Here is a 12,970-nt window from a genome sequence, read left to right as displayed (position 1 = left end):
TTATATCTCCAATCACCAAACACACTACTCTATTTTAAATAGAGTAAATTTACCATCTTAACCACCTTCTCATTCTTTTTTAAACACAAATTAAATTTTGATAGTAAATGGAAGCCAACACTATCCCAACAAATATACTACAAGTTATAACACAATATAATTTCTAAATATTTATATTAGGGTTAAATCCAAAAAAATTACAGATTTTAAATAAATTTCTACCTTATAATTTCCTAAACAATTTTCTTTTGAATGAATGATTTCATAAACATAAATATCCAAACACATAAATTCCTTTATCTTGATTTTTTTCTTATTCTTCTCTATTATTTAATTGTAATTATTTTTAAAACAAAAACAAACTTATTTCGACAAAAGATTCATAAGATTTAAGCAATTCAGTTCAATATAAAATGTCCCAAGTGTACTGTATGTTGCTGTAGCGATTTATTGCTTTTTCTTTTTCATCTAGGATTGTATTATTTGTGATTCAAAATAACTGAGAGCTTATAATAGAGTCTTTAATGGGAAGTGAGGAAGCTAAAGACCCATTGAAAGGGGTTGATTGCAAAGCAATTGGTAGTGAGTTGCAGAAGGACCACAGTGCCAGTAATAAACCTTTTATAAAGAAACGACTTCCTCAGAAGATTAGACAAATTCCGGACTGTTATTTCCTTCCTCGAATGCCCACGCCTTCCACTATTGCCTTCTATGGAGCCTGCGTTGCGGGTGGAATCGGTTCTGGGATGCTGCTGGAAGTCTGGATAAACAACAAGATTAAAGGTGTCAGATCAAGGATGAGGCTTGCCGGTCTGACAAGGAATACTGCGCAGCAACAAAGGTATATGACTCACTGCAAAATTCTAAATTTCCTAATATCCTTTTTCATTGTTAATGAGCAAATTGCTTTGTTTAATTGTTTGTGCCAGAATTGGGATTGCCTTTCAAAGACAGAAGCAGAGATTGAGGCTTTTGAGTTTGCATAAAGGCCTGGACTTGACGTTGTTACTGTTTGTCCTACTCTCAATGGGGGCCACCTCTGCAGTCCACCATCAATGCTAGTAGCAAGGTTCTCTTTAATCTCTTAAAAGTTGGTCTCAACTCCTACATATGCTTGTTCAAGTTTCGTGCTCCCCTAAGCTCCAAATATTTAAATAAAAATATTAAATTTAAGAAATAAATTTAGGTAATAAAATTGGACTTGTTTAAAATATGGATAAAATTTAAGCTTGAATATTTAAGGCTTAAACATGACTCGACTCGATTAGTTTTTAAGTTTATGATAGTTTATATTATGTTATTTTTTATATTATATAATTTAAAACACGTTAAAAAATTAAACCTATACAAAATATATAATACTATTCTAATGTAAATATTAAAATGACTATATAAAAATTTCAATAAAAAATATAAAATTATTAAATATTAACATAATGTAATATAAATATTTTTTAAAAAGATTAAAAATTAATATTAGCGTACTTAAAATGAACTTGGGTTAATCTATTATAAATATGAGTGGGTTTGAATAAAATTTTAAGCTTATATTTTAGGCTGAGCTGGACTTGGACAAATATAAAATATGTTAATATTATGCTTAATCTCGTCCTGAACCTACTTGACCCGACCCATCAACACTTTTATTCTGACTAAGCGAACCATAAAACTAGTTGCTCGGCTTTGTGCAACGGGTTTGCATGAGCTTAATGTCAATGATACTTCTTAAGGTTTTAGATTCAAGCAATTCATAACCTCGAAATTTGTTCTATGAAATTACTTGATATTCTGGATTGTTACTCTGCTACTTCTTTAGCCATAGATTCATTAAGCCCTTGTGGCCTTGCAATTTATAAATTAGTGTCTTGGAGCTTAATTTACTTGGCTTATCAGATTTTAATCTTAAATTTGTGGTGCTGGATTGGAGTCCATTGTTGCTGGAGCTAGGGCATTATTCTAGTTTTCTTGTCTTTCAACCATGGTCTTTCAATAGACATTACGAGGAAAATATGGTTTAAAGTGAAACACATGATATCTTTTCTTGTGACATTCTTTTTCTATTATGAATCTGTTTGGTTTACACCACTGCAATGCGTTGATGTGCAGAGGGATACGACTCTCTGGAAAACAAACTTCAAAAGATAGTTGATGTGCGCGATGTAGCTCAGGCACTGCTTCTGGTGTATGAGAAGCCAGAGGCTGAAGGCACATGATCTTGTTGACAAGTTGAGAAGTATGTTTCCTCAATACAATTATCCTAAAAGGTACATCTCTTGCTGCAGCAGAATATGTAGCATCTTCTAGTCTAACGCTTTAGGAATTTGTATGTTACTTCATCATCATTATTATACATGGCTTGGGATTTTTCATGTATGATTTTCTTCTTTGTGATCCTCAATCACTTGTGCAATGGCAGCTTTAGTGAGGGAGGGGAGGAAGATACGATTAGTTCAGAGAAATTACAAAGGCTGGGGTGGAGTTATCGGCGATTGGAAGAAACTCTTGTGGATTCCATTGAGAGCTATAAGAAGGCTGGAATCTTGGATTAGTATATAAAACAGCCTTTTGGTTGTGATTTTAATTTCTGTTCACTATGTGCTCTAGTTTCCTCCTGGTCGCGTGAGAGTCCCCACTTTTTGTGTTCAACGGTTTCCAAATAATAATGTCATACAACTTGCATTTCTTTCATGCTAAACATAGCGACTATCTAAATAAACCGAGAGATGTTTACATGTTTATGAATATAAGTATTTTTATTTTCGAAAGGTTGAAGAAAACAGAAGAAGTTGGGTTGGATAATGTTTTGTGAATGAACAAAAACCATAAAATCTTCACATTCTATCAACTGTGGTTTAGACCAGTGTGCAGCTTTGGGTTTGATAACGTATTCTTGGAATTGAATTGGTGTTTTGCTTACTGAAATGAAGGAAAATATTGAACATTTCTTAGTCGCCAGGGGTATTGAAACACTAATAATAGTAATTTATCAAAATTTCATGCCTCATCATCCAAATTGTCTATCCGTATTGTTTGATATGCAAATAACCAATATATTACGTCGCAAGGACTAAGGATCTTTACACTCAGAAAGTTAAAAACTATTTTCCAGACAATTTTTTTTTTTATATAATATTCTTGGGTTAAAATGTAAATTCATAACCGTACTATTGGTGAGTATTGAAATTTGCCACTTTATTTTGTTTTGGTTAATATTTATCATTATACTTTAAGAGTATGATTAAATTTGCCACATAATTATTATATGATTAAATTTTATTACTAAACTTTGAATTTTATTGAATTCTAGTGCTAATCTTGATTTTTAATAAAATTTTACCAATTAATATTGATTTTATGATTTGAAAATAAAATTTAACAAGAAAATATTATTTCAAATATTTAATTTTCATAGTTAACAATAAATTAATAAAATATTAAAAGATAATACATCAACATAGAATTTTTATTTAATAAAAGAAAGACTTGAAAATTTTAAAATAAAAGATTAAGTTTACTTTTTGTAAATAAGTTTTTATTAATTGTTGATACTATATTAATTTATTATAATTTTAATTATTAAATTATAATATTTTTGTATTAAATTAGTCTTCAAAAATATTTTAAATTAAAATTGAATAGTAAAATTCAATCAAAATTAAATTTTAATGGAAAAATTTTATCAAACAAAAGTAAAGTGAAAATATAGTGGTAAATTTATCTTTAGTTCAAAAATATAATAGTAAATATCAATCAAAATAAAATATAGTGAAAATTTTCAAATTAAACCTGAAGTGTAGTGGCAATTTTAAATATTAACTCAATATCTTTTTTAATTACAAAATCATAAAAAGTAATTGTCAAAACACTTTTTTGGAAATCGACTTTTTATTTTAAAATAAACGGAAATGAGAGTCGCCACCAATCCTTTTATTAGGTGTGATCGGATCACCTTAAAACTCATTTTAATAAAATGTTAAATTTAAAATGATACATTTCAATCTACAAAATTCAAGAAATGAGTTTGGGAGTCGATTACGCATGAGGAAGGATTAGCACCCTCGTGACGCCCAGAATTGGTGCCTAGTAGATTACTTGATGTCTTAGTGTCGAGAATTGAAAATTTAAAGGGAGTTTAAAACACGGTCTCTTTTTGTATTAAGAAATTACTTAACTAAATTAATTTTCACGAAAAGGACTTATTTCAAATTAATCAAGAAGAAAAGATCACGTCCGGTAAGTTAGGACACAATGCTTTAAATTCTCAAAAATAAGAATAAACACCATTTTATCGTTACTTAAATCTCATTTTTTTAAAAAAAATTTTAAAATAGATATTCGACTATTTTGGTTTTAGAAAGAAGCCGTATCCTATAAGTTAGGAACACGACTCTTCTAATTCCAAAAATAATGAACATTACCTCTTTTTTCCTTTTAAAATATTTCCTATTCATATAGTAAATCGAATGCAACCTTTTAATGATATGTTTTTATTTATTTATCTAGACCTAGTAATAAAATGGACGAATAGATTTTAATGCGATACATGGCACGGATGTTAGCAAAAAAACATAATAAGGGGTAAAATTGAAATGATGTTATTAAAATGATAAGTAAATAAATGAAAAATAAGTATAAAAAATAAAAGTACAATGCAAGTGAGTAGTAATAATACAACTATGATGACAACAAAACGACAATTTATAGTAATAATAGCAATAATTATACTATAGTTACTATCATAATATTAACATGAACAATAAAAAATAATAATAAGGGTGAATCATGCATCATAAAAGGAAATATAAATAATATGAATTTAATTATTAAAAGGGTTAAAGAAATAATAAATAAAAATAAATTCATAAAAGATTAAATTTAAATAAACCAAGGACTAAATTTGAATTAAAATAAAATTAAAAGCACAAATTGTAATAAAATAAATAAGTAAATAAAGGACTAAAATATAGCATGCAGAAAATAACAGGGGCTAAATGGAGAATATTCCTAAATAAAGGACTAAAATATAATACGTGAAAAATAACAGGGCTACATAGGAAAATATCCCAAAACCCAAGACACCTGTCATTCCCTAGAAGGACGGTGATGAGTCAAGGGACCAATTTGTAAGTGATTTAAAATTACAGGGAAAAAATAAAATAATTAAAAAGAATATGACTAAATTGAAACGAGCTGCAAAAGCATAAGGACCAAAGGCACAAATAGACCCCTACGTCAAAAACACAAGGATCCTATGCGGTTTGGGTTGGGTCGTCAGGTCGGTGCTTCGTAACGACATCGTTTTAGGGTTTCTGAGGCCAGCCCCAAATGACGTCGTGTAATAGCCCTATAAATACCAAAAAGAATTTCAAAAAATCATTTCAGACCCCCTTTAAATTTTTTTTTATAACACCTCTTAACCCCAAACCGTCACTAGAAGAGGGTTATGGAGCATTACCGGAGTTTACAGAATAATTACACACAATTCCATTATTTTCTTATGTTTATGTCAAAGCTGTCTTCTTGAGCAGCAGTCACTAAAATATTTATAACTGGAGCTACGAAACTTCAAATTAAGTTCCGTTAATTTTCCTTAAAACTAGAATCATATACCTTTCTACCATAAAATTTTCAGAATTTTTAATATAGCCAATTAGTACAGTTTATTCCTCAAAGTTACCCCTGGTCTGCTATTTGACAACTTCGACCCTTTTTTACTAAAATTTAATTATCTCATAGCATAGGACTCGGATGATGTTCCCGTTTATTTCTATTGAAAATAGACTCATTAAAGATTCTAAGCATATAAATTATAGCTTATAATCATTTTTATACAATTTTTAATGATTTTCCCAATTCAGAATAGGGAATTCCAAAATCAATCTGACATTGTCTCACAAAAATTCAAATTCATACCAAATTAGTCAAATCCTATTTTATACCATAACCAAACCTAAATTTATTTATTTCATCCTTACATTTACAATTTCAAAATGACACACACATAAGACATCCTAGGTACATGCCATTACCCATAATTAACACACTTTACCTCATTGAATTCGGATTGGCCGGGATGCTGATTCAACGTTCTATCTTTACTTTACTGCATGCGAAACAAACCGACGCTGAGTATGGTATACTCAGTGGTATTTCTATAATCCAAACACTTGATAATATAACAATTAAACTTAAAATCACAATAACAAATATAACTATTCATTTATTTATTTTATAGATAAGTTTCATTTACTTACCATAAAAATTCTATACAAACCATATAACAAACACAACAACATATTTGCTCAATTCTTTTCATTTGCTTACCGTATAAATTCTTTACAATATATTCACAATTCATTTGTATTCACACTTTACTTCTTAACAATATACCATTTTAATTCATTCTAACATCAATCATCATCCATTTGAACTTCACTCATTTCATGAACCTTTTGGTTCATGTTTTCAATCTCATATCTCAATTTCAATTCTCAATTCAATTTCTCATTTCATTCTAATAGCTCAATCAATCAAATTCACTCGATTTATCTTTTCACTTATTTACCCCTATTAACAAGACTCGGACTCTGATAGATACGCGGATTCCTCCCAAGCACACCAGAATATCCAACCCAAACACACCAAAATATCCAACCCAAACACACCCGGAATATTATAAATCCTCCATAACACACCAGTATATCATATCCTCCCAAACACACCAATAAGGCATTAGATGCCTCTTCGGATAAACCGAAGTATATAATAACAGAAACATCTTCTCGGCCGAATTACAAATCTCCCCATCACATCACAAATCCAATGGCATGCCATTTATATCCAATCCGGTCCGATACTGTTAATAGGGTATTTGATTCACTTTCTCAATTTAATAAGTCTTTCATCAATATACCATTCTAATAATCACATATATTCATATCAATTCCCTCATATTTCCAATCAATATAATTTTTTTCAATATAACATTCATTCAATATTCAAATTTTTACATAAATCATATATATATATATATATATATTATATTTCAATCAATATAAATTCAATCAAAATGATTTCAATCAATATAAATTTGATAAATTCATCACATACCAAAATCAATCCATTTCAATTGTAAAATATCATAATTCTAACACTAACAATTGTCATCTGTATATAAATATAACAAATAATGTCTGAGTTCGGATTATAGAAATATAAACCGTATTTTCTCGAGCTAACTCCCGTTGTCTTTGCCATTTTTCCTTGCTTAGCCGAGATTTCCCGAGACAACATTAGCTATGGAAATTAAAACAATTCATATTCGTTAATTCTCTACTAATTTATATCTAATTAATAAATTTTGATTCAATTTCTACTTTAATTTCAATTTAATCTTAACTAAATTCACTTACTTTTTCTATCTCAATTCATACTTCATTTCTATTCAAATTTTGTCCAAACTCATACTTAACTATTAAATTTTCAGCATATTTTCCTAATTTCAAAAATTTCATCAATTTAGTCCCTTCAACATAAAACTTATGAATTACTTTACAATTCAATCCTTATTTCATTTCTAACTTGAATTCCTATCAATCTAACCCCTAATTCATTTTTTATTCAACATGAACAATATTTAGAATTCTAATAACTTTCAAAATATTAATTTAATTTCATCAAAACTTTGTTCTAAAGCTTTTAAAACATCAAAATTAAGTAAAAAGGGCTAAATTAACTTACCTATTAAACTTCCAAACCTTCAAACTCCAATTCTCCCTTTTTCTCTTCTTTCTCCTTTCTTTCTTTCCTTCCCCTGCTTTTCGTTTGCCTATTCTGTTTATTTTCTTTGTTTCCTTTCTCTTTTCTTTATTTATTTACTATATATATATAAAATATAATAATAAAATAAAATATCTATATTTAAAATCTATTTAATAACAAATATTTATTTAACACTTGTATGCATTTTTATTATTACACATGTCACAAATTTTACCATACATTTGTCATAATTTAATATATTTATTACATAAAAATCTCATAATATAATTATTTAATTAATATATATCTTATTTAATATTAAATACTAATATTACAATTGTACACACTTATATTTCACATTTGTACCAATAAATTCATTACAATTGTCATTATTTAATTTATTTATCAAACAAAAATCTCATTATTTAATTATTTAATTAATAAATATCTTTTATTCTAAAATTAAGTAAATATACAATTATATTCCAAGTGTTCAAATACATATATTACACTTGTACAATTTTATCATCACACATTTGTCTTTATTTCAATTTATTTCATAATATAATAACTTAATATCAATTAAATAATAATAACCATAATAATAAATTAATTAATTAATATAAGAAAATCCTAGACTCTTTCATCTTTTGCCGCCTAAATTCATACATTAGGCATAATTGCCTATTTGGTCCCTTTTTATTTTCTTTTAATCTACAATTCAACTTTTATCCTTTATTCAATTTAGTCATTTTTCCTAATTACTCTTAATTAAGCTAAATTCACTTAATTAAAACTCTAATTAACCACTCGATTAACTTCATAAATATTTTTAATAAATATTTTCTAATTCATTTTTCAGAAATAGTGATCCGAAAATATACCTTTCTAATAACCTTAAAGTTCGGGTCGTTACAATTTTGAAACCCTCTTTTTTCTCTCCAAAGCCCTCCTAGATTCAGCCTTTGAGCCACCGTAGCCACCGGTCATTGGTGACAGCGGTCGTCACCTCTGGTGGCTGGAAAAATGCCCTTTTTAGCGTCTTTTAAAAAAAAAATTTCAAACACTTTTTGGCCCTGATCTCGAAAGCAAAGCCTTCTATTCACAAAAGACCAAAAAAAGCTTTGGATTCTTTTACATAACCGATGCGCACGACCATGCCTTGCTCCGTCGAACCCAAACCAAACCCTAATGGGTTTTGGGTTTTTTGGTGCCGGAGAAAACCTCCAACAACGGAGGGAGGTGAATCGACTCAGGTAAAGAAAACGATTTCTATATTTTTATTTATTATTTTTTTGAAATAAAAAAATAAAAACAAGAAAATCACCTTTGAAATTTTCTTTATATTCTGTTTTTTTTATTGCTTTGTGTATATTTCTCTGTAAAAGTTACATGCCATTGTTATGACTTTTATAGCCATATTACAAAATCATTTATCTTTTTTTTTTTATGTCTTTTCTACTATTTTGCTTCTATTCTTTGTTGTTTCTGCACTTTTTCTTTGCAGGTATCGGTGCGTGGTCAACGATGATGGTGAGAACTGCACATTTACCATTTTGGTACAATGGCGGCAGGGGCGAGTCAGGCCTCGGGCGGCGAGCACGCTGATGTGAGGCGCGGCGTAAAGGGCTAGGGTTTCTTTTAGTTTTTCTAAAAACTTAATGTTGTGGGTTATTAGGAGTTTGGGCTTGGGTATTGGGTTTTAGGGTTAGGTTATATTATTTTGGGCCTTGGGTTTTTTTTTTATTTGGGTCGTTTTTGTAATTGGACTTGGGTTTTATTATTATTTATTTTTGGTTTTTATATTTTTTTATTTATTTTTAGTTTTGGGTCGGACAAAATTAAGCCTTTACAGCTGCCCCTCTTTGCTTTTTATCGTGTAATGGGAATGGAGCAAAGACTTTAAGAAGGACCCATTTTGTCTGGTCCTATTGAATTTTGACTTTTTTGGTGCTTCTCTTTTTCAAGTAGCTTCATTCTAATCCACTGCAACTTCAAAGGTATAGGATTTATCGCTTCAATCTGCTCCACTGCAACTTCAGGGAGATAAGATTTGTAGCTTCAATCTGCTCCACTGCAACTTCAGGGAGATAAAATTCGTAGCTTCAATTTGCTCTACTGCAACTTCAAGGAGATAAGATTTGTAACTTCAATCTGCTCCGCTGCAACTTTAGGGAGATTAGATTTGTGGCTTTAATCTGCTCCACTGCAACTTCAAGGAAATAAGATTAGTAGCTTTAATCTGCTCCACTGCAACTTCAATGAGATAAGATTAGTAGCTTTAATCTGCTCCACTGAAACTTCAGGGAGATAAGGTTCGCTTTAATCTGCTCCACTGAAACTTCAGGGAGATAAAATTTGTAACTTCAATCTGCTCCACTGCAACTTTCAGGGAGATTAGATTTGTGGTTTTAATCTGCTCCACTACAACTTCAGAGAGATAAGATTTGCAGCTTTAATCCGACTCACTGCAACTTCAAGGGTATAGGACTTGTGGTTTTACTGATCTGTTACACTGTTCTCTGGAGAACATAACCTGTAGAATCCATTTCATAGGCCTACATTTATGCCAAGCGATTAGGATGTTATGATCAGAATGAATCAAATGCTCCTAACTAGATGTATATGAATGATATTTGTATGAATGCAAAATGTCATTTTTGAGAATGATCCCCTTTTTAATGCTTAGGTTGACATTGCTCATTGTTCATCAAGGTTCTATCACTGATGTGTTACCATGCCTTCTTGTTTAGATCTGGTATCTTTGACAAGAAACCCAAAAAAGTGATCACAATTTAGACAATTCGTTTCCAGCTATTTCCAACCCTTAGATTTGGTTAGTTCTAACTAATGGTCATGTTTCAAGTCCTTGTACTATTTAGAAAACCTTTTAGAGCAATATGAAAAAATCCTTTTACTTGAATATTGTTAGTCCATTAATCGTTATTTCAATGTAAAAATGCTTGGAAAAGATTGTAACAAATAGACAAAATTGAAATTTATTGGGAGCAAAACTCAAAATGAATAAATTAATCAAAATAACAAACATTGCTAAAATATAAAATGAGTAAGATAAAAATAGGTGCCCCAAATATTGCAGTACGAGCTTTTCTGCACAAACTTCTTGAGGACCATTTTGAGCCTGATATATGTTTAAGAGATCTAGAGTGCTTTGTTGATGCCCTAAGATGTAAACGTTTCTCCTTCGAAAAGATACGACTACTACATGTTCAATCTTCGATCGAAATTTGAGTTGCTCTTTCCCGGGTTTTCAACTCAAAACCCTTTTAGTCTTAAGGCGCCCTTTGCGAGTTTTTGACTTGGCCTGAAGTATTTCTTGACTAAGTCCGAATTCACAGGATTAGACAAGTTTTTTCCATCCATCTCGATCAAAATCAGCACTCCTCTAAAAAAATCCTTCTTTATCATATAAGGTCTTTCCCAATTTGGCATCTATTTTCCTCTGAAGTCCTTTTGTATGGGCAGGATCTTTTTCAATACTAGGTCTCCCTCATGGAATTAGCTGGGGCGAACCTTTTTGTCATAAGCTCCTATCATTCATTTTTGGTACATCTAACCATGACGGATAGCTTTCAACATCTTCTCTTTGATAAAGTTCAACTGATCATATCGAGATTGGATCCATTCTACTTCATCTAACTTCAACTCTAACAAAACTCGGAGAGAAGGAATCTAGACTTCAATGGGAAAAACCACCTCCATTCTATAAACCAAAGAGAAAAGCATTGCCCCAATAGAGGTTCTGATAGATGTTCGATAAGCATAGAGGGCAAATGGTAACTTCTCATGCCAATCTTTATGAACACCCCAAACCGGTATCTTTCACCAGAATAAGGTTACAAAGTACTACTGGATAATACACATCAATATCCATTCAATTAATCCACATTGTCCCTTATAAGGTCCTACGAGACCTTAAAACATGCTTAAAAGAGGTTCGAGACTAAACCGATAACATTTGCAAACTTTGAGAAACTTATAAAATTTTAAATCATTTAAGGGTCACACGCTTGTGTCACAAGATGTGTCAAAATAGGGCATACATTCTGAATTGCACCACACGGTCGAGGACACGTTCATGTGCCAGATCGTTTGAAAACTAGAGAGGTTATTGACTTGGGTCACACGGCCAGCCACACGCCCATGTGCCAGCCCGTGTGCCACACACGGCAAGTAGACATGCCCGTGTGTCTAGATCATGTCAAACCTGTAGGTATACTGACTTAATTTGAAAGGGTACCCCAAGGGACACACGGTCGTGTAGCATGACCGTGTGTCGCACACGGCTGAGACACATGCCCTTGTCTCTGCCCGTGTCTCTTCTCGTGTAAACAAAAATAGGCTATTTGCAAAGCCAATTTGCCACCCTATTCTCAAGCACACCTAGCAACTACTATGGTACCATTTCAATACATTTATAGGCAGCCAAAACATGTCAATTCATGCACATTTCATGCCATTAATAAACCATTCTCTTAAATACTCAAATCCATTACCAAAATATACCAAATCAACATGCCAAAATCATCAAACTTACATAATTTCTAAATGTATTTCCTCATCATCTTATCATCCATTTCATACTTCAAATCATACCATTTCATCATATCAAAACCAAGCCATAACATATCATCATTCAAGCATTAACTCACCAAATAACAACTAGTTACTTGAGCAACCATATAACCAACCAAACAAACCAAAACTTATGACAACTTATACATCATGAATTACTTACCAAATACCTAATTCAAGCCAACTTAAATGGCCTATACACCAACATTTACATCATTTCACAAGCCAATACAAATGGCTATATCATATTTCAAAACTTATCATCAAACTACTAGCCTATATGTGCCATATACCATATTTATAAAGCTTCAAAAGTACCAACAAGATTATCGGTACTGTGATGACGTTTCCCAACGATCCTCGAGTCCGAGCTAGCTTTGATAATCTATAGAATAGAGAAAGAACACACAAAGTAAACTTTAAAAGCTTAGTAAGCCATATATAAATAAAGTCATAATATGAATATTTGCATATCAATTCAAATATTCTAAGCATAGCTAAACACAAACAAGTTCACAAACCTTTCTCATTGTACACATATCCAATATCATAATTGAATTCATCAAATACTTCTATCTTCAGTACTCATATAAATCTAACACGTACCTGAGTC

The 12,970-nt window shown here is 30.8% G+C and overlaps 1 protein-coding gene across 1 annotated transcript; it reads left to right on the top strand.

Annotated features, from left to right (window-relative positions):
* The first annotated feature begins 367 nt into the window (after positions 1-367).
* On the top strand, positions 368-2,785 carry LOC108452396 (uncharacterized). The gene is made up of 4 exons (XM_053028947.1): positions 368-841; positions 930-1,069; positions 2,107-2,264; positions 2,417-2,785. The coding sequence occupies exons 1-2, from the start codon at positions 525-527 to the stop codon at positions 1,060-1,062; spliced, it is 450 nt and encodes a 149-aa protein (XP_052884907.1). The 5' UTR covers positions 368-524; the 3' UTR covers positions 1,063-1,069; positions 2,107-2,264; positions 2,417-2,785.
* The last annotated feature ends 10,185 nt before the right edge of the window (positions 2,786-12,970 follow it).

The sequence above is a fragment of the Gossypium arboreum genome, chromosome 5, assembly GCF_025698485.1.
Source record: "Gossypium arboreum isolate Shixiya-1 chromosome 5, ASM2569848v2, whole genome shotgun sequence".
In the NCBI taxonomy this organism is placed as follows: Eukaryota; Viridiplantae; Streptophyta; class Magnoliopsida; order Malvales; family Malvaceae; genus Gossypium; species Gossypium arboreum.
This window is presented reverse-complemented; position numbering and strand designations above follow the sequence as displayed.